The following is a 19180-nucleotide window of genomic DNA, read 5'->3' as shown; positions in this document are numbered from 1 at the left end:
GGTGCCACCTGTACCATTTATGAGAAGCCTGCACCTGCACACCAGGTATACCATTGAAGAAAATGGTTCACCTGCACCCCAGGACGTGAGGTATACCGTTTATGAGAAGCCGACACCTGCACACAAGGTATATTGCTTACGAGAACGGTGCCACCTGTACCCCAGGTGTACCATTTATGAGAAGCCTGCACCTGTACACCAGGTATACCGCTTGTGATCGAACCACACAGTGAAAGCAGTTGTTGAGGATTTACTACATTAAATGTATTTAACAAACCAAATGAATGATTGAGATTGAACAAGTGAGAGGAAAATGCATATTTGTAAACATTATGTTGTCGAACAATGTGGAATGAAGCAGAAAAAACGTGAATATATTCCCTATCAACGTTAAACTAGTAAACGACAAAACATTTACAACACACACACACACACACACACACACACACACACACACACACACACACACACACACACACACACACACACACACACACACACACACACACACACACACTGAACCACAACGTTTAAGGCTACTTGTTCAACCCAAAACACTTTTTTTTTCACCTTTTTAACATAAATTAGAATGTAGCTTAGCAATCTTCGCTTTTCGTGACAGGCCGAGTCTGATGGGTCGTTTACAGGTCTTCAAAGGAAGCACTTTTTTGAATTCCTTCACTCCCGAGACACCTGTTGAAAGAACAGCCCAAAGGCCCAGTGTTAAGCATTTGTTAATGAAGTGGAACAAACATGCTTTTTATACCAGTGTTTCGGCCCGGTGGCTGGTTCGATTCACAGCTGGTGCTATTATGTTGCATCCGTGTGGAATAAAAGAATGAGACGAACCGGATGCCTGTAAAGGAATATTTCCTTGATGATGTGATGATAAGACTGCAGGTGAAGTCTATCTTTTGAGGAGTGACATCTGCTCTTGTGTCTGGTTTCACTTCTTAAGCTCTTTTAATTCTGCATTTACAATTGAACGTTCAAAAGAAAGTGTGGTCCGGATACCCTATCCCTCACCCTGTCACACCTCCACCGCATCCCTTCTTGGGAGTGTGATAACCACGTTTTCCTGCCGACTCTCCTTCCACTTCCTTTTATGTTATACTCCTTCCTATCCCCCCACCCGATAATGCTCTATCTACATGGCGCACGAGCCAGTGATCATGGCAGATGTGGGCTGGCAGGATAGGTTAGACTGTTAAGAGGTGTACACACTTGCTTTTATGTTGTCTACCCAGAGTTGGAATCTCGACGCAACTACAGACTGTCAACTTGGTGTTTCTCAGGCAGGGTGATGTATTAAAAGTGTGCCGTCCCTCTGATGGACATTAAGCCGGGTATCCCGTTTGCTAACATTAGTTGCTGGACTTTAAAGATCCCACAGTATATTTTGTGGAGAGTAAGCTTGTCATCACTGGCACCGTATTATAGTAGTAGTAGTAGTAGTAGTAGTAGTAGTAGTAGTCGTAGTAGTAGTAGTAGTAGTAGTAGTAGTAGTAGTAGTAGTAGTAGTAGTAGTAGTAGTAGTAGTAGTAGTAGTAATATATATAATCAGTAATCTTGGAAGTGCAACAGAAGCAGTTTAAAATTATAAAAGGGCAATCACCCCATTGAGTCCATGGCATGTCCAACACCAACAATCCCACCATAAAACTAGAAGGGCACTCGGTAGAGTGCATACCTCCGCCACGTCATGCCCGATCCACGAGAACATATCGGGCCCAATGTATTTTTGAAATATCATGCTATACAAACAGCACTATATCATTTTTGGCCCAATCTCTCAATGGTGAAAAATCACTTAAAAAATTCTAGTAGTCGGATCCGGATCCGGATCTTCACCAAAATCAAATCAGTCGTCCTTGCGATGCACCCAACGTATCCATCAAGTTTCGTCCGAATGCGTCCACAACTTTTTGAGATATCGTGCTATATATTGGTTTTACCCTATCTCTCAAAGGTGAAGAATCACTTTAAAAATTGTCAGATCCGGATCCGGATCTTCACCAAAATTGAATCAATTCTTCCTTGTCACACACCCAACCTGCTGAACAAAAACGATCTACTTGTTCTCAAGACCACTTTGTTACATAGTTCTATAATGAGTTCGTGCTCTCATCTTTCCTTATTATGCAGCTACCTCGTCTGGTGATGCAAACAACGCAACCTGAATGTCTCACCTTTTTTTTAAACACCAATGTGATAAGCAACCTCGTTAATAACCATGCACAAAATGCACTGCCATTTGCAACTATGATGACATGATGATTCTCGAGTGAGAGAGAAATTTAGCCCAAACTGTTTTTTATATTTTTTTGTATACAGAGTCGAGGCTCATGGAAGAGCTAGTACTAGTACACTGAACGGATCAGGATGCAACAGAACAAATGGAACAGCAGAGAGAGGGGGGGGGGGGAAACACCCACAACGGAGCTGAAGGCCAAGACAGAATGTGGGCAAACAATGGGTGTAGGGAGGAATTGGGGGGTGCCAGGAGAGGATACATGGAGTGGACAAGATGGATAGAGAAGGAAACTCTCAGGAGGGTAAACTGAAAATTTGGAAAAGGGGGGGATTGGGGGTGGGGTGTTAATGAGAGTCTATAAGATGATGGTTTTGGATTTGAGACGATCTCTGAGATGGTGGTGAACAGCTGCCTTGAAGATATGGAGGGAAGGATGACATTGAAGATGTGGAAGTTTGTTGCACAGGTGGGGATAAAAAAAGAGGAATGAATGAGTGGAGGTGAGCAGTGATCCTGGATTTAGGTACTTTCACCAGAAGGGGGTTGATGGTGGACTGTTTATAACATAAATAAGTTTATGGCTGGGCTGAGATTTGAATGGAGGTTAGATAGCTTAGAGGTGAGTGTTTGTACCCAACCAAATGGAAAACTCAACATAATACACTCTATGTAATTTGAACCTACAATTCCAGTATTAGTGTAGCAGCATAGCAAACCTGTTGTGCATTTTGTGATACAAGCACCAAATTTGGCACAAATGTACATTAATATGTTGCGAACATTTTCAGATATTGGGCCACTTGAAATTCTCTATTTATGTCCGCCATATTGGATTTCAAAATGGCCACCACTTGAAATCTACATTTGCTATTATCTCTGGACGGAATGCAGCTATTGACTTGATTCTGGTATCTAAATGTATGTTTTTGGGGGCAAGGAATCCATTGGTACCATTTTCAACTTAATATTATCTATCACAGTCTGTTATATAATTTTATTTGAAAATTATTGAGGCAAATATTTGATTCAACACAATACTTTGAAAAGAATGTCTTAGTTCTGTAAATGTCTAAGGTATAATACTGACATGCTACATGGTCTAGTATTTGAGGCTAGGTGTACTGGTATCTGAGGGTAGGTATATACCGGTACTGAAGATACGTGTATATAAACAGTGTCATGTTAACAAGTTCAGCATTGCCACAAGTACATGTATGTTGTTGACTCATCGTCATGTGCAGTCCCCTTCACACACACAGAGGGCTGTGCACTAAAGGGCAGCCTTTTTGCACTTGCAGCGCCTCACACACCCTTTCTTGCACTTGCAAGAAACCAGCTCAATGCAGCTGTGAGCTGCCTCAGTTCGCCTGGTCCAGTAAGGTGTGTACTGTCCTTCTCCAGTCCTTGACCAACCCCAGTTGGTTGGTGGAGGGAGCTCTGGTGCTGGCAGCAGTATCTGACCCCACACATGTCCACCTTGATACACTGCCCTCTTGACATGTTCCTCCAGAGCTGCCTTCGTTGGAGGGATGAGCTGCACATTGTTCTTCCTTGCGAAGAGTTTCCTCCTGGCCTTGTCAATGTCTGTGCATTTGCTGGTTCGATCATACAACAGGATCACGAACCTCTCGATGATGTGCATTGCATCGTCTGGTATGTCACGAGGTGCAGAGGACAGCAGCAGCAGCGCCTCAGTGAGTTCTGGCAGTACCGTCCAGACTGCCCACGCAGTCTTCTTGCCATGTCTATGAAAACTAGACACAGTGTCACATCCAGTTAGAGCGTGGAACATTGGCAGTGCACGAGCCTTCTCTCGTCCCAATCCAGCTGCTATTTTGTGTGCTGCTAGGTATTGGAAACTCTGGCCTGTTCCAAATGCCAGCCACAGTTTGTCTTCTGGTTGCAACTCCTGTGCCAGGGACACTGCCAGCACCACAACATCGGTGTCTACAGTCTGGATGAGTATTGCATGGTGTCCATGCTGGACTGCATGAGATGCATGCAGCAACATCCGACTGTGAGCTTCTTCATGGTTACATGGGGCGAGTGAGGTCACATCTGGCAGTAGTGGCTTGCTGAGCACTGCCTCTCCATCAGTAATGACGAGTTGCTTGTCTTCCTGGTCAAACCATTCCATGAGAGCTGCTGAGAGGAACCTGAACAGCTCGGTCTTGTTGCTGTCCACTCGTAGGAAGTTCTGCCAGTTTCCTGGTATGGCTGCGGAAGCCACCACACGTCTCCGCACACCTTGTCCCCGCTTTGCACGTGTACTACCTTTCAGTGAATCAGCAAGGTAAGTATCCCAGACCAGATCCAGGCGTGACACTGTTTGCAGCTTCGTGGACATATATGGGATGAAGATCTGTTGCGCATACTATTCAAAGGTCTTTGATGCAGCCGGCTTCAGCATCTGACGATGGCTGCTCCATCAAGCACAATACAGGTTGTGACAGGAGTCTCTGTCTTTGCGTCGGAGACTTCTTCCAAGCATGTGAGGAGATCACTCTTGGTACCAGTGCAGAGGCTTCCACCATCAGACAATGCAGGAGGACATGCCTGATTCTCATGACAAAAGAATTCCTCAAGGTTTCCATCCCTCGTCTGGCAGCCAATGTACAGGCGTGCGAAGAGTTCACGGTCATTCTTGATGGAGGCGAGCTGTTGCTGACCTATGCTCTGGCTTCTTGGAGTGGAAGTGCTGAACACCTTCAGCTTGTTTCGAGGAATGGGTGCGTCCACTGCCTTTGTTCTGTCCAACAGACACTCTCTGGTGAAAGCCTCGAACTGCTCTTGGCCAATCCTCTTGGCATTCATCACGGTCTCCACAGCAGCAGGATCTGTGATCTCCTTTGTGTCCAGTTTGACTACATCCTGACTCTCCTCCTTGAATGGGTTGCCCATCTCCTCTATGACACCGACGAGAGAGTGAACATATTTCACAAATGAGGCCTGTACACTTGGCGTCTGATCATGATGATGTGTGTCTGCTGTTTGCCATCTCCAGTGTTGGTTCCCATCCTGGAATTCTTCAATCACCCTGGCAACTTCTGGTCCCGCAACCATCCAGCGACATAGGGCACTAGGGTTGTCAGTGAGCCCAACTGCTCCACTGTCTCCTTTGATGCACGCATTATTCTGCTCATGTGCCTGGTCAATCGGGATTGAAGAGAACACCCTCTGTGTTTTCTGAACGGTGAAGTGGCTTTCCCTGAATTTCCTGGCTACATCTGGGTGTTTGATGGTGAGTTCAGCCATGTCCTTCAGGTGCACTGGTATCCACCTAGCATAGTGGGTGTGATCCAGTGCATGGAACCAGGGGACCATCTCCATCAGAGCATCGAGGTACATCATTAACGATCCCTGCCTGAGAGAACGCACATACACTAGAACCAACAGTTCTAGTTCCAGCACGGTTGCCCAGTAGTGAAACTGGGGGATGTCTTCTCCTCTCTGGCAACACCAGTCTTCAAACTCCAGAAGGTCCTCTGCATCCCTGGTTTCTCCCAGTCAGTAGTGGTTGTAGGCACGGTGTTGCAGGATGTACAGTGCTGCTGCAGTCACTTGATGTGAATTTATATTTTAGACTGCCAGTATATATGAGCTTGTCTGAGTTGTTACTAGTGATTTAGTATAGTTTTTTTTAATTTATTTATATTTACAGAACTAAGACATTCTTTTCAAAGTATTGTGTTGAATCCAATATTTGCCAAGATAATTTCCAAATAAAATTATATAACAGACTGTGATAGATAATATTAAGTTGAAAATGGTACCATTGGATTCCTTGGCCCCAAAAACATACATTTAGATGCCAGAATCAAGTCAATAGCTGCATTCCGTCCAGAGATAATAGCAAATGTAGATTTCAAGTGGTGGCCATTTTGAAATCCAATATGGCGGACATAAAGAGAGAATTTCAAGTGGCCCAATATCTGAAAATGTTCGCAACATATTAATGTACATTTGTGCCAAATTTGGTGCTTGTATCACAAAATGCACAATTCTTTTGAATATTTGGGCTAAGCCGCCCCACTATATAATGAGCAATATGCTCACCTGCAACTCAGAGAGGACCATTATAATTAAGCATGCCAATCCATTTCATTTCAGATGTAATGACTTTGGCTGTGTATTGCATCAGTGATCATACTCACCGGCATGAAGATTCAAATTCATTGTTTCCGAAGATTTGGAAGTAAAAGCAGGCCTCCAAGATTGTCTCACACGCGATTCTGAAACCATATATACGTTCAGTCAATCTTTTGATGCATTACTACCACCCCCAACTGATATAAAATGGTCATTACAAGGGTGTCGGGCTTGGTGGCAGTAAAAACGGGCTCAAATGGGATTCACTCATATTTCAAAGGTAATGTCATTACACTACTACTACTACTACTACTACTACTACTACTACTACTACTACTACTACTACTACTACTACTACTACTACTACTACTACTACTACTACTACTACTACTACAGTACTACTTCGTTGATGGCCCCAGTTAATTCCACCTTCCTTTGGGGTTGGCCGGGGGAAGTTTTTGGCCAGTCTTTCACAAACTGGTTGAGCAGGCCTGGCATTTGGCTGGATGAAGGTGATTTTCACAGGAATTTGTTATTTGTTCAGGGTGCCAGCGATAACTCGCCTACTCTTCACAAAGGACACCATGGGATCTTTAATATCCACTAATGCCGAGTGCTGGCAGACAGATCATCAAGTTTGACATCCCTCCGATTGAGAGTGCACAGATTGATACCTTGCCCTACCTTGAAACACCGGGATGACAGTTAAAAGCTCGATCGAGATTCGAACTGACATAACACAGATCAAAAGCGGATGTACACAGCTTGAGGCTATCCTGCCAGCCCCATCACCTTTAAAGTAGGGGTTGGCAGGATAGCGTTTAAGTTTTTTTTTTAATTTGGCCGTTTGAAAATAAAAAATATACCTTTTTGTGGTGGTTTCCAGGTGCAACTTTCATCGGTTGTTCGCACTTTTGTGACCTCAGCCTCACCCGTTGAATCATTCCCTTCAAGTTGGGACAACTCCGTATCAATATTATTATCAATCTTCCGTGGGCGACCAACACCTAATGCCATCTGCCGATCTGCTACGAATACTTTTTCTTTTCCACTCCGTTCCAGCTCCATCTCCTCACTTGTCTTGTGAAAATGAGAAAGTTCATCAAGAACGAGGGCAAACTTTGTTCGAACCTCTGTGCTTGGTCTTTCTACCTTCTTCACCCATTTCTCATTTTCCAGGCCTCGAATAGGACGATCGCTATCGGTGGTCAGCAAAGGAGCAGACATCTCAGAGATGTCATTTGGTGAATCAGCGGGAACAAGCTTGTCACCAAGTACGGATCGAATCAAATTGACAGCAGTAAGTGTTTTGGCTTCAGCGACAACAAGTAAATGTTTTTGCATGTCTGGTATTTCCTTCTCGTTCATGAGAGAGGACAAATTACTTTCACAGCTTGTCGTTTGTAAACCTACTATTGCATCATCTTTCTTTTCACAAGTCTCAACTGTTTGAGGTGCTTGATGTTGTTGATATTTGATACAAGTAAATTTTTCAGTGCTCAAATTGTTTGCACTTTTCAACCTCGTTGGTATATGAAGGTCGCTATGTTGATTTTCATGGAAGGTGATCTCTTCCTCTTTTCCATCATGATGATTGTAAGTGGAAAACTGTGTATTGATTAGATTGTGAACGCCTTTCATGGAACAGGGCAGGGGCTGAATGGAGGAGGATTGAGAAGAGACCTGCTCTAATTCCTTCTCACACTTTACGTGGTTGGCTTCTTTATTGCATGATGCATGGAGATTTGTGCTCTTGCAGCGATTCAGAGAAATCTGCAATTGGAGTGATTTCAAGACGATGTTTGTTGAACGGTCGCCCTGCATGCAAGAGACATTTTCACGAGCTGTTTCCTGCTTGTTTTGTGATTCCAGCCCAGCATTTGAGCACTTTTGTACTAGTTCATGAAAATTATTTGAATTATTTTTTAATTGCTCCTGTGCCAATTGCTTGTGTTTGTTATTCTGAGCATCTGTAGCACTAAACGCCAATAAACCACTTTCTATTACACTTATGACTACAGAAGATATTCTGTTTTCAGAATCCGCATCATGTAAAGCTTGGATAAAATCTCCATGGCAGTCTGTTTTTAATAACTTAATATAGGTTTCACTAAGGAACACGTGCTCGCATTGCATTATGTCTTCATTACTCCCATCAACTGATGACATCGTGCCTCCTCTCAAATCGTTCTTGAGCATGCATCTTTCTTCAGAAGTCCTCAGAACATTTACCTTGGAATTACCATTAGGATCTTCAGCTTTTTCATCAGATGGTGTTCTTAATGGCATTCTGGTACCATTCATACTGTCGTCAACATGTGGGCTTGTGCTATTTGGTATATCCACAATTTTATGACGAAGCCATTCTGTTAAAAGATCATGCAAATGGATGTGTATCTGAAATTGTTCTGACATCGTTTCTGGTTCTTTTTTCCAATAACTTTTGTTGAAGACATCACGGCCAGAGATGGGATTTATCATGTGTGGATAAACATATTTGGGTGGCACATGTTGGACGTGAGCTACAGGCAAATCCAATTCATGATATGATGGACGAAAAGATTTATCTTGAATGCTCGTTGACTTGTTATCCTCCAAACATGTTGTATGAAGCAAAATATTCTTATTATGGGAAACATACTCCTCTTTGTCGATAAAATAACAATCGGCATTTGAAATGTTTGATTCTAGCACAGGTTCTGCAGAAATGTCATTATTTGTGAAAGGGCACACACCGTTGGCATTATGAGTATTGGTGGGTTCAATGGCACTTGGTGGTTCAAAATACAAGTTGATATTTTTTGCATCACTGGAAACTGATTCAGATAAATGAATTATTTGTTTTGCATGTTTTGCATTGGAGTAACCTTGACATAATGCATCATAGGCATCGTGCTGTTCATCACTTGAACCATTTGGAATGGAAATACTTGAAATGGTATGCTCGCTGCAAATATACCCTGCAATCGGTTGCGAGATGGGTTTCGGATCATTTGCACTATCATTACGTAAAGAATCCCATTCTTCGTGTGCAGAAAGTGAAAGCCTGCCATCACATGTGATGCTGCATGAAGATGCTTCTGAAGAAATCTGAAGGATCTTATATATTTTGAATGCTTTTTGTGACAGGTGAAGGAGTGGTTTGTAAGTGGAATATGCAAATTTGGGGCATGATTGTTTGGTGGATTTTGTAATCGCACATTCTTGTTCAGCGATGTTCATATGTTTCTCTTTCGTTGAACAATTGTTACGATTCTTCTCATTTGTACCATGCATTATCGATAATATTTGTGCCATTTTCACTCTCGGTCCATCCGGCCAGTATACTTTAACATCTTCATCTCTTGATCGATTCACATTGCCTGATACAGAGAGTAAGCCTGCTGAATATTGGTCACTTAAAGCCAGTTCACAAGGCATTCCTTTCGAGATAAGTGTTGACATGTTTTTAAGGAAGGACATTTTTGTTTGCTTTGTAGGTGAAAACCATTTCCATCTAAATGTTTCAGAAGGAAGTGAACAAGGCACACGTTTAGTTTTCAATATACTCCTACTCCAAGAAGCTTTGTGCTGAGGTTTCCAAACTGCTCTCAAGGGTGAGCAACCTGCTTGCAGGTGACTTTCATCATGAAATGATGTAAAATTCTGGAATGAAGTTCTCTTCTGATTCAATTTTTCAGATATCTCATTTTCTTCAAAAGTCTGGGGAATCTCTTCATTCTCTTCTTGCTTCATGATGTGCACTGTGATAGAATAAGCACACATGGAAAAAGAAAGGTTAAATAAAATATGCGTTGAAACACTATTCTTTATTACACAGTACTTTTAATCAACAACATATTACAACACACAGCAGCGCCTTTGTGCCTCTTGTCATTGTGCAGTTACTGTATCTGTAATCATTAATACTGTGCTTGGAATCGTTGCCTTCATCATTACCTCCACCACCGAAGGTAGACGGAGGTTAGGTTTTCATCCCTATCTATCTGTGAGCAGGATAACTAAAATGTAATGGACCAATTCGGAAGAAACGTGGTGGACAGGTTGGGTGTGTGACAAGGACAAATTGAACCAATGTTGGTAAAGATCCGATCCAATAATTTTAAAAATGGTTCTTAATCAACATGAAGAGATTAGGGCCAAAATGATATGCTGTATAGCGCTATATTTCAAAACGTTGTGGACGGATGCAGACGCAACTTGGTGGATGAGTTGGGTAGGTGACAATAACAAGCTGATTATATTTTGTTTAGATCCAGATTCACATCTGGCCTATCAGTGGGCTTCTTCGTTTGCATGTGGCATAAGGCTACGGGGTAGCATCATTGGCTGAAGGCACAGCTGTGCCACCTCCATAGCCATAAACAAAATCTCTTTGCTGGTTCGGACAGGAATTTCGAATTTGTTCATGGTGCCAGCCGCATTAATGGGCTCTAAAAAAGCAAACTGTTCACCCTGGAAGAGGTATGGGCTCTACTGAGTGCCATTCCAGTGTTTATTATCCCTCGTTGGAATTTTCTTTTTCTTCTTAAATGGCCAAAATTATTCCCACATTCTTGTGGGGTTGGCCGGGGAAAGAATTTTGCCCAAAGTCTTTGACGAACTGGCTAACCAGGCCTGAAGCTCAACTAAGTAGTTTGGCCAGCAATTTGTAATTTGACCATGGTGCCGGTAATAGCTCACCTACCCTTCATGGAGGTCACCGTGAGATCATTAATGTCCATTAACTAATGTTGGCAGACAGGATGCCCGTTTTAAGGTCCATCCAAGGGATGACACATATTGATGAATCACCCTGCCAATGAAACACCAGGATGACAGTTTATAGCTGGGCCAGGTTTCGAACCCAGGCTCGACAGCCTAGGAGTGAGTGTGCATATCTCTAGACCATCTTTACAGTCCATCATCATTAGTTTTAATGAACTTGTGAAGTATAGTGTGACGGAGCCATTTTGTAAGAATTATCTGTAAGAATTAGTCAGATAAGATGGAGGGTGATGGTCTGGCAGGAAACTCAGGTGAAATAGATGTTCCTGTCCAGCTGTCCTATACACCATTCGGCTTTCTTGTGGCAACGTCCCATGTATATGTGGTGGTACATGCTTCTGTACATGTTACAACATAATACTCTATTTATACATGCGAACAACAATATATTGCAACACAGAAGGAAACTAGAAAGTATAATTTGATAAGGATGGACATGATGGACATCGATGGACGATGGACATGCATCATCGATGGACATGCTTCCACCCGTGTTTGTTAGATGTAAACCCATGGTTACGTTTGATCTAAATTAAAAGTCACATGAAAAACAAAAATGGCACTCGGTGGAGTGTATACCTCCACCAGGTTGAACAATTTATGTTTTGTATCCCACTGCTAGGCTGTATCTGGATCTGGACCTCAATCAAAATCGAATCAGCTTGCTATTTTAACCGACCCAACTCATTCACGAAGTTTTGTCGTAATCCCTCCACAACTTTTTGAGATATCATGCTCTATAGTATATCGTTTTTGGCCCGATCTCTGAATGGTGAGGAATCACTTTAAAAAAATCTCGAAACCGGATCCGGAGCTGGATCTTCACTAAAATCTAATTACTTCATCCTTGTATAATACCCACACTGTCCACCAAGTTTTGTCCGAATCCATCTATAACTTTTTGAGATATCCTGCTCATAGACAAACAGACAAGGGTGAAAACATAACCTCCGTCCACCTTTGGTGGCAGAGGTAATTAAAGGTTCCTTGAGAGAAAGAGCGTGAGAAAGAGAGGAAAGAGAGAGGAGAGAGAGAGAGAAAACAGATAAGTGGAAGAGGGACAAGATCAGATGCTTCTAACTGACCTTATGGTCTACAAAATGATTTTCAAAGGGCACATGACCTTTGACCTGTTCAATCTAAAATTGAATGAGTTCATCTTTGTATTACAGTCCATAAGTGTGTCAAACTATCAAGTATGCTTGAAATCTCTTCAGTGGTTCATAAGTTATTGCAGCATCACAGATTTCCAATAAAAGGGCATTTAACCTTTGGCCTATGACCTTTTGAAACCAAAATTTAATAAGTTCATCTTTGTAATTACAGTTCATAGTTTTGCCTCGTTTGGTCAAAATCCTTTTAGTGGTTCACAAGTTAGCGTGGTAACTAAAATCTGCTACTTTCAGCTAAAGATCACATGAGCTTTGATCACAAAATCTTACCAATTCATCTTCTCATCAAAATACACCTTTGTACCAGGTTTGGTAAAAAAAAAAAAAATCAGAAACGAAAATCTTCCACTTTTAGTTAAATGTCATGTTACCTTTGACCCCAGCATCTTATCAGTTCAGCTTTGCATCATAGTACATACCTGCATAAAGTTTGGTCAAAATCCCTTTAGCGGTTCACAAGTTATCACAGGAACTAAAATCTGCTACTTCAGCTGAACGTCGCACGACCTTTAAACTTTTGAACCCAAAATCTAAACAATTCATCTTTGCATCATAATATACCTTTGTGTGAAGTTTGTTAAAAATACCTTCAGGGGTTCACAAGTTATCTCGGTAACAAAAATTGCTCATGGACAGGCGGATGCACGGGCGGAGAGCTGGATGGTCAACCTGAAAACATAATACCTCAGTTTGTGCCTTCGACAGCGGAGGCATAAAAAAAAAAAATCCAAAGTTTTCCACCCAGCACAACCATGTTTCACTGAAGACAAGACACCTCATGTTATGCCCCATCAGGTGGTCACAATATCAAGACTTTATTTTATGTTTCTGGAAGACAGAACATGATTGATGAATAGTGTGTGCTGGTTTCTTCACTACTACTGTAAGAGAAAGCACAGTACTCTAAGATTTGGCGTGACTTTTTTTGACTTTCGCATCTGAAAATTCAGCTGAAAGATACTGTGATCCATGATTCAAACACCATATTGTCACACTGTGGGGGGAGGGGGAGTCACGACTGTCCACAAAGTGCGTCCTGATGTGACCACCACCACCCCCCCCCCACCTCCTCCCTCAAGGTGGAAAGCAATCCCCAAATCACAGGGCTGCCCACAGGCCCTGATTCCTAAGTACCAATTAAGAAGAGGCCAATTAAGTATAATTACTGTGAAATAGGACTCATGCTACAATAATCATTCTCTTCAATCTCATCCTTCCCTCCAGGGCTTCAATACAGCTGTTCGCCAACATTTCAGGTCATCCCACATCCACAACCATGGTCTTTTCTACCTCCATTAACTCTCCCCAAGACCATCTCTTTCCGAGTTTCCTGTTTTTTTCTTCCACTTCTGTGATTGAGAGCTGTCTCCATCAAATTCACTCACTGAGTCCTCCCCGACCATTCATTCCTCCCCACAAATCATATTTCTCCAAGTCTCCCTCCATTTTGTCCCTTGAACCTGCTGTTGGAGTGCCCCCCCTTCCTCTTTCTACATTTCTTTTTGTTGTTACATCCTGATCCGTCCTGTTCTTGCTTCTCCATGAGCCTCAACACTGTATACAAAAAAGTGAAAGTAATTCATTATTTAGTAATCAGCAAAGATATCTCAATCTGTTATCTAACCATCTAACCTTATCTTACTCGTCTTTAACCACAATTCCGCTCTGTCTCCACGTTATCTGCTTATACCCCTGCCATATTGACTGTATTTCAAAATCTCTCTCATTATAAATTTCAAACTTTGACACACACAAGACACACAGTCTGGCATACTGCTCTGCTTGACAAGCTTTGCTGCCTAAGGCATACAAGGCCACCTTCATTCCTGGATTTGACTTCCTCTACTCATGTAGTCAATGGAACCCTCTCATCTTAGTGGAGCCTGGAGTGCCCAAAGGCAGTGTGTTTGGTCCAGTCTGGTTCTGCATAAACAATCTCACTCATAATCTGGAAAACCCTTTCTTTCTTTCTGCAGATAGCTCCACATTGTGTCTGTCATACATTACCCCCATCCCCGTGGCAGGCAGACTGCAGCTGCGTCACTCTCTACTGATCTGGAATTTGTTAGATGCTGGTATGATAAATCAAACGTCTTTCAATCCTGGAAGATCACAGTCTCTCCTGGTTGCTCAAGGCTTGTCAAATGAATCCATCAATCCATTTCAATGGTCAGCCAGAGGAAGCGGTTCAGTCTCTTGAACCTCTTGGCCTCACCAATGGCTGATCTGGCTGATCAGACTGAGCATGCTCCAAGTCATTTGTTAAAAACATCAGAACTGCTCAGCCAAAAAAGCCTCAAAAGCCCTCATCCATCGCTAAATGGACTGTTGCTCTCCCCTATGAGTTGGAACTCCAGAAGCACATCCGTCTCTCCTGCATTCTATGGAATCTCAACATTATTGGCATCTCCCACAATGAGGCTGAAGCACAAGGTCTGTTGCTGTCAAATCTCAGACAGGTGCATGGTCTCTGTTTTATACTATCTATTCTGCAGTATTACTTCTGAACTGCTCTTTTAGTCGTCCTTCCATCCTCAGCCCCTCCAGGATTCATGCTTTCTTCCCATAATCCCCTCCTTAAACTGCAAACGTCCAGGTTTAGCACATGTCCACTCTTTTGTTCCTCTTCTTCTCCAGTTTGTAGAACTGCCTTGTGGACATGGCTCAATCTTACCCTTATCATTTACAATGTTGAAGGATTCAAGCAGACGGTGCATGGCCATCTCTTGTCAGGTCATCCGCGTCCTTAAGACCCGGTCACACCTTGACGTTTTAGCCAACGTATGCCGATTTTTGAATTTTTTTTTCTAAAACGCTGGCACACGTTGAATACGTTATGGGTAAGTTTTGATAACATTGAGAGCATGCTGAAAAACACTGCCATACGTCGTTGTACACTGGCTTTAAACGTTGTACTTTTTGGTTGTCCTCAAATTTTTTCATGCTTGAAATTTCACGACGTATGCCGGCGTATGACTCACACGTTCCGCTACGCTGGCCACAAGTTGTATGCACGGTCTGCGATCGTTGACAGACGTCAACACATGCTACTTGTAAGTTAATCATAAGTTGAGACACGCCGAGGTAATGTTTAGCGTACCTGAAACTTATTTCTAACCTATGATTAACGTGTTGTTGGCACGTTACGTGATCATTGCCACACATCGACAGACGTTACTTTTAAGTTACTCATAGGCTGAAAGACGTCGGTATAATGGATCGTCCTTGCGTCAGCGTCCACGGCCACGGCCAGGACACTTATTTGCAGCATTCTTCAAACTTTTCTTCGGCATGACGAGGATGTTCACACTTCGATGCCGAGCTTGGCTATAATTCCAATTGTCCATCAGCAGCGTCTATTTTAAAATAGTCGAGTTTGAGCGTTTTAACACGTTCAGAAGAAACACTTCAAATTTCAAAACTCCAGCGTCAAAAAACAAAGGCGAGTGACAGCAATTTAAATCGTTCATTGTAAACAATGAAAATAGCTGAGTGGTTCCGTTTAAAAGTCGTTGAGTGTAAAAAAAATCCAATTGTTGAGCGCAAGCGTCTACTTTCAATAGTGGGGTTTGAGCGATTTAGCACGTTCAATAGAAACGATTAAAATTTCCGAGCGCCAGCGTCAAAAAACAAAGGCGAGTGACAGCAATTTAAATCGTTCAATGTAAACAATTAAAATAGCTGAGTGGTACCGTTTAAAAGTCGTTGAGTGTAAAACATCCAATTGTTGAGTGCAAGCGTCTACTTTCAATAGTGGAGATGCAGCCATTTAAATCGTTGAGTGGCAGCCTATGAATAGCAAACCCTACGTCACCGGCAAAGATAAACTGCCGCACAATATGGATAAGTTAGGCTATCGTTGGGCATAGTTTGTGAACGCCGGCTTCACGATAACTATTCGTTGGTATATCGTATCTATAAGTAATCAAAGCGCTCTATGCACATTATTAGTTCATTGTGCATTTGTCCAACCCGTTATGAATAGATCTAAATCGTAAAAACAAGCTATAGCTCATTGTTCAAAAAGCCCCATAAAAAATTAGCCACGAAGAACTTCGAACAATGGTGAAAAGATGTCTCCTACCCATGGACACGCGGACGCAAGGACGATCCATCATAACCCACACCCTCCCCCTCACACTCGCCTACTACTGCCAACATGAACAAACTACTACTAATACTAATACTAATACTGATACTGATACTGATACTGTTACTGCTGACATGGACATCGACTCAAAAAGGACTCAAAAACACCGTTGGGTTCCCCTTTTATGAGCAGCATTTTTATATACCAATTCCCAAAACCGCTGGGAACACGTCTTTATATGGCAGTTGTAAGCTAGAAACATGTTAATTTATTTTTTTTTGTTGACCGGAAGACGTCATTGGAATACCTCTACATACGTCGATGTGTGTTGGGACTACGTAAAGAATTGGTTCAAAGCACGTCAAACACGTAAGTTAGAAATAAGTTTCGAGTAAAAAATGACATTACCGCGACGTGTTTTGACTTATGAGTAGCTTATAAGTAGCGTTTGTGGACGTGTGTAAGCGCCCACATATCGTGTGTAAAACTTATCCCCATCGCATGCGGAACGTGTGTCATACGCCGAGTACGTCCAAAAATTTTGAACATGTTTAAAATATCTTGACGTACTCTACTTACTACGATGTATGATAGTGTACTTTAGCGTTCTACTCACGTATACCAAACTTACTCATACCGTATTTGATGTGCCCCAACGTTTTAGACACATTTTTCTTAGGTCGGCATATGCTGGCAAGATCGCCAAGGTGTGACCGCGATGTTGTCACTTCCATTTCTCCGGCAGTTATGATTCGAATCGTTGTGCGTCAGCCTTTTAATAGGCTACATCACGACATCGTCGGCGATGCGTGCAACGCGTTATGCCTAAGTTAGACTATCGTTGGGCATCGGTTGTGTAGGCCGACAACAGGTTCAGCATTCGTTGGTATAAGTTATCTATAACACAACGAAACGTTCTGTGTCCGTTACCAATGCATTATACATAAGACCAAGTCGCTATGAATACGTCCGAATCTTAAAAAAAAAACATCAAAAGTTCAACGTAAGCCAGCGTTTTACATACATGTTAATACGTTGCCATCGCTGGCTAAAACGTCAAGGTGTGACCGGGCCTTTACTCGCATTTCTTTCGACCCCCAATGGCCTAACCGATTGCAACCTTTGAACTTGTATGTTACTTTGTGTCCTTCCATCCTCTCTCCTCTTCTCTTGTCATTCATTCATTTGCTGGTGGAGTTCATTAAAGGTAAAGAGGAAGGTGATAGGAGGGAAAGAGGCAACTGTGATGCTTCTTTACTTTCATCACCTTCCCCTTCCATCTTGTTAAAAGAATAATGAAATAAATAAATAAAAGACAGCAGAAAGTCGAAAGTATTTCATTATATCCACCACCAAAGGTGAAGGAAGTTATGTTTTCACCCCTTTCTGTCTGTTTGTTTGTCTGTGAGCAGGATATCTCAGAAGGTTGTGGACGGATTTGGACGAAATTTTGTGGACATGTTGGGTGTGTGATAAGGACAAATTGCTTCGATTTTTGTGAGGATCTGAATCCGAATCTGGATACGAGAGTTATTTAATTTTAAAGTGATTCTTCACCATTGAGAGATAGGGCCAAAACAATGTATAGCATAATATTTCAAAAATGTATTGGGCCCGATATGTTCGCGTGGATCAGGCATTGCGTGGTGGAGGTATACGCTCTCCTGAGTGCCTTTGAAGTTATTATTTAAACACAGCTAGAAACCAGGTTTATTTCATTTACTTTATAAATGGAAATAAAATAAGTAGAGGTACATTCAAAGTACACCGCCCCCGTTTCAAATAAAGAAATAACAAATCCTCCAGCAGGTGACATCGCCGGGGCACCTTTGGTGTGCATGGAGGACATGGAGACGGAATTGGGAGAGAGCAGGTTACAATAATTGATTGATTAATTCATTAATTGCATAATTAAAATTAATTAAAATTATAAAATAATTAATTTATCAATCAATTGGCTAATATCATACAAAAAATACCACTTTTTCAACCAAATCTGTAACTTTTTCAAAATGAAGTAATTAATCAAAAAATTAAATAATTGATTGATGAATCAATAAATCAAAAATACCCTTTAGAGCCAAATCAATTGTTCACTATCATGTCCAAATATCAGCTTCTGAGCTCAAAAGGTGCCTGAGATATTGCCTGGATGAGAAATAAAATAAGTAATGAATAAATATATAGTAATTAAGTAATTAATCAATTTGATTAATTACTTCATTATTATCGATTTATTAATGATTCGTTTATTTTCTTTAATCAATCAAAAAATAAAAGTTAATCAAAAATTAATCATTAATTAAAAAATGTCTCATTAATCTCATTAATCAAAAATAAATAATACTTTTTTCACCAAAACACGTCTTCACTATTGTCCTCACATTTCAGTTTCCTAGCTCAAAGGATAGCTGAGATATCGCCTGGATAAACAAGAAAGAAAATAATTAATCGATTAATTGATTGATTAATAAATGAAAAATACCCTTTGTAGCCAAATCACTTGTTCACTGTGATGTCCAAATATCCTGTTCCTAGCTCAAAAGGTGCCTGAGATATTGCCCAGATGAGAAAGAAAATAAATAAGGAATTTATAAATCGATAATAATTAAGTAATTAATCAATGAATTGATTGATCAAAAAAGAAAAAATACGTTTTTGCCAAAGCACATCTTCACTTTTGTCCACAGATTTCAGCTTCCTAGCTCAAAGGATGACTGAGATATCACCCGGACAAACAAATAAACAAACAAAGAAACGGAGAAAAAAAACTGAGGACTCCCTTCCTTCAGTGCTGGCAATGACGTC

At 41.6% G+C, this 19180-nt stretch overlaps 1 protein-coding gene across 2 annotated transcripts in view; it reads right to left on the bottom strand.

Moving 5' to 3' along the window:
• Nucleotides 1-241: 241 nt before the first annotated feature.
• Nucleotides 242-19180, bottom strand: part of RAD51AP2 (RAD51 associated protein 2) — a 31645-nt gene continuing 12706 nt past the window's right edge. Inside the window, exons 3-6 of one of the 2 annotated variants that reach the window (XM_085881764.1) lie at nucleotides 12870-12951; nucleotides 7210-10086; nucleotides 6409-6486; nucleotides 242-693 (exon numbers count right to left, since the gene is read on the bottom strand). In XM_085881764.1, coding sequence (XP_085737890.1) covers nucleotides 575-693; nucleotides 6409-6486; nucleotides 7210-10078 — 3066 coding nt within the window. In that variant the 5' untranslated portion in view covers nucleotides 10079-10086; nucleotides 12870-12951 and the 3' untranslated portion in view covers nucleotides 242-574. The remainder of the gene's footprint in view (nucleotides 694-6408; nucleotides 6487-7209; nucleotides 10087-12869; nucleotides 12952-19180) is intronic. The other variant, XM_085881765.1, reaches the window with a different exon arrangement.

The sequence above is a fragment of the Eptatretus burgeri genome, chromosome 5, assembly GCF_056783735.1.
Source record: "Eptatretus burgeri isolate ZD-2024b chromosome 5, Ebu_testis_v1, whole genome shotgun sequence".
NCBI lineage: Eukaryota > Metazoa > Chordata > Myxini > Myxiniformes > Myxinidae > Eptatretus > Eptatretus burgeri.
The sequence above is the reverse complement of the archived record's forward strand: the minus strand, read 5'-3'. Positions and strand labels throughout refer to the sequence as shown.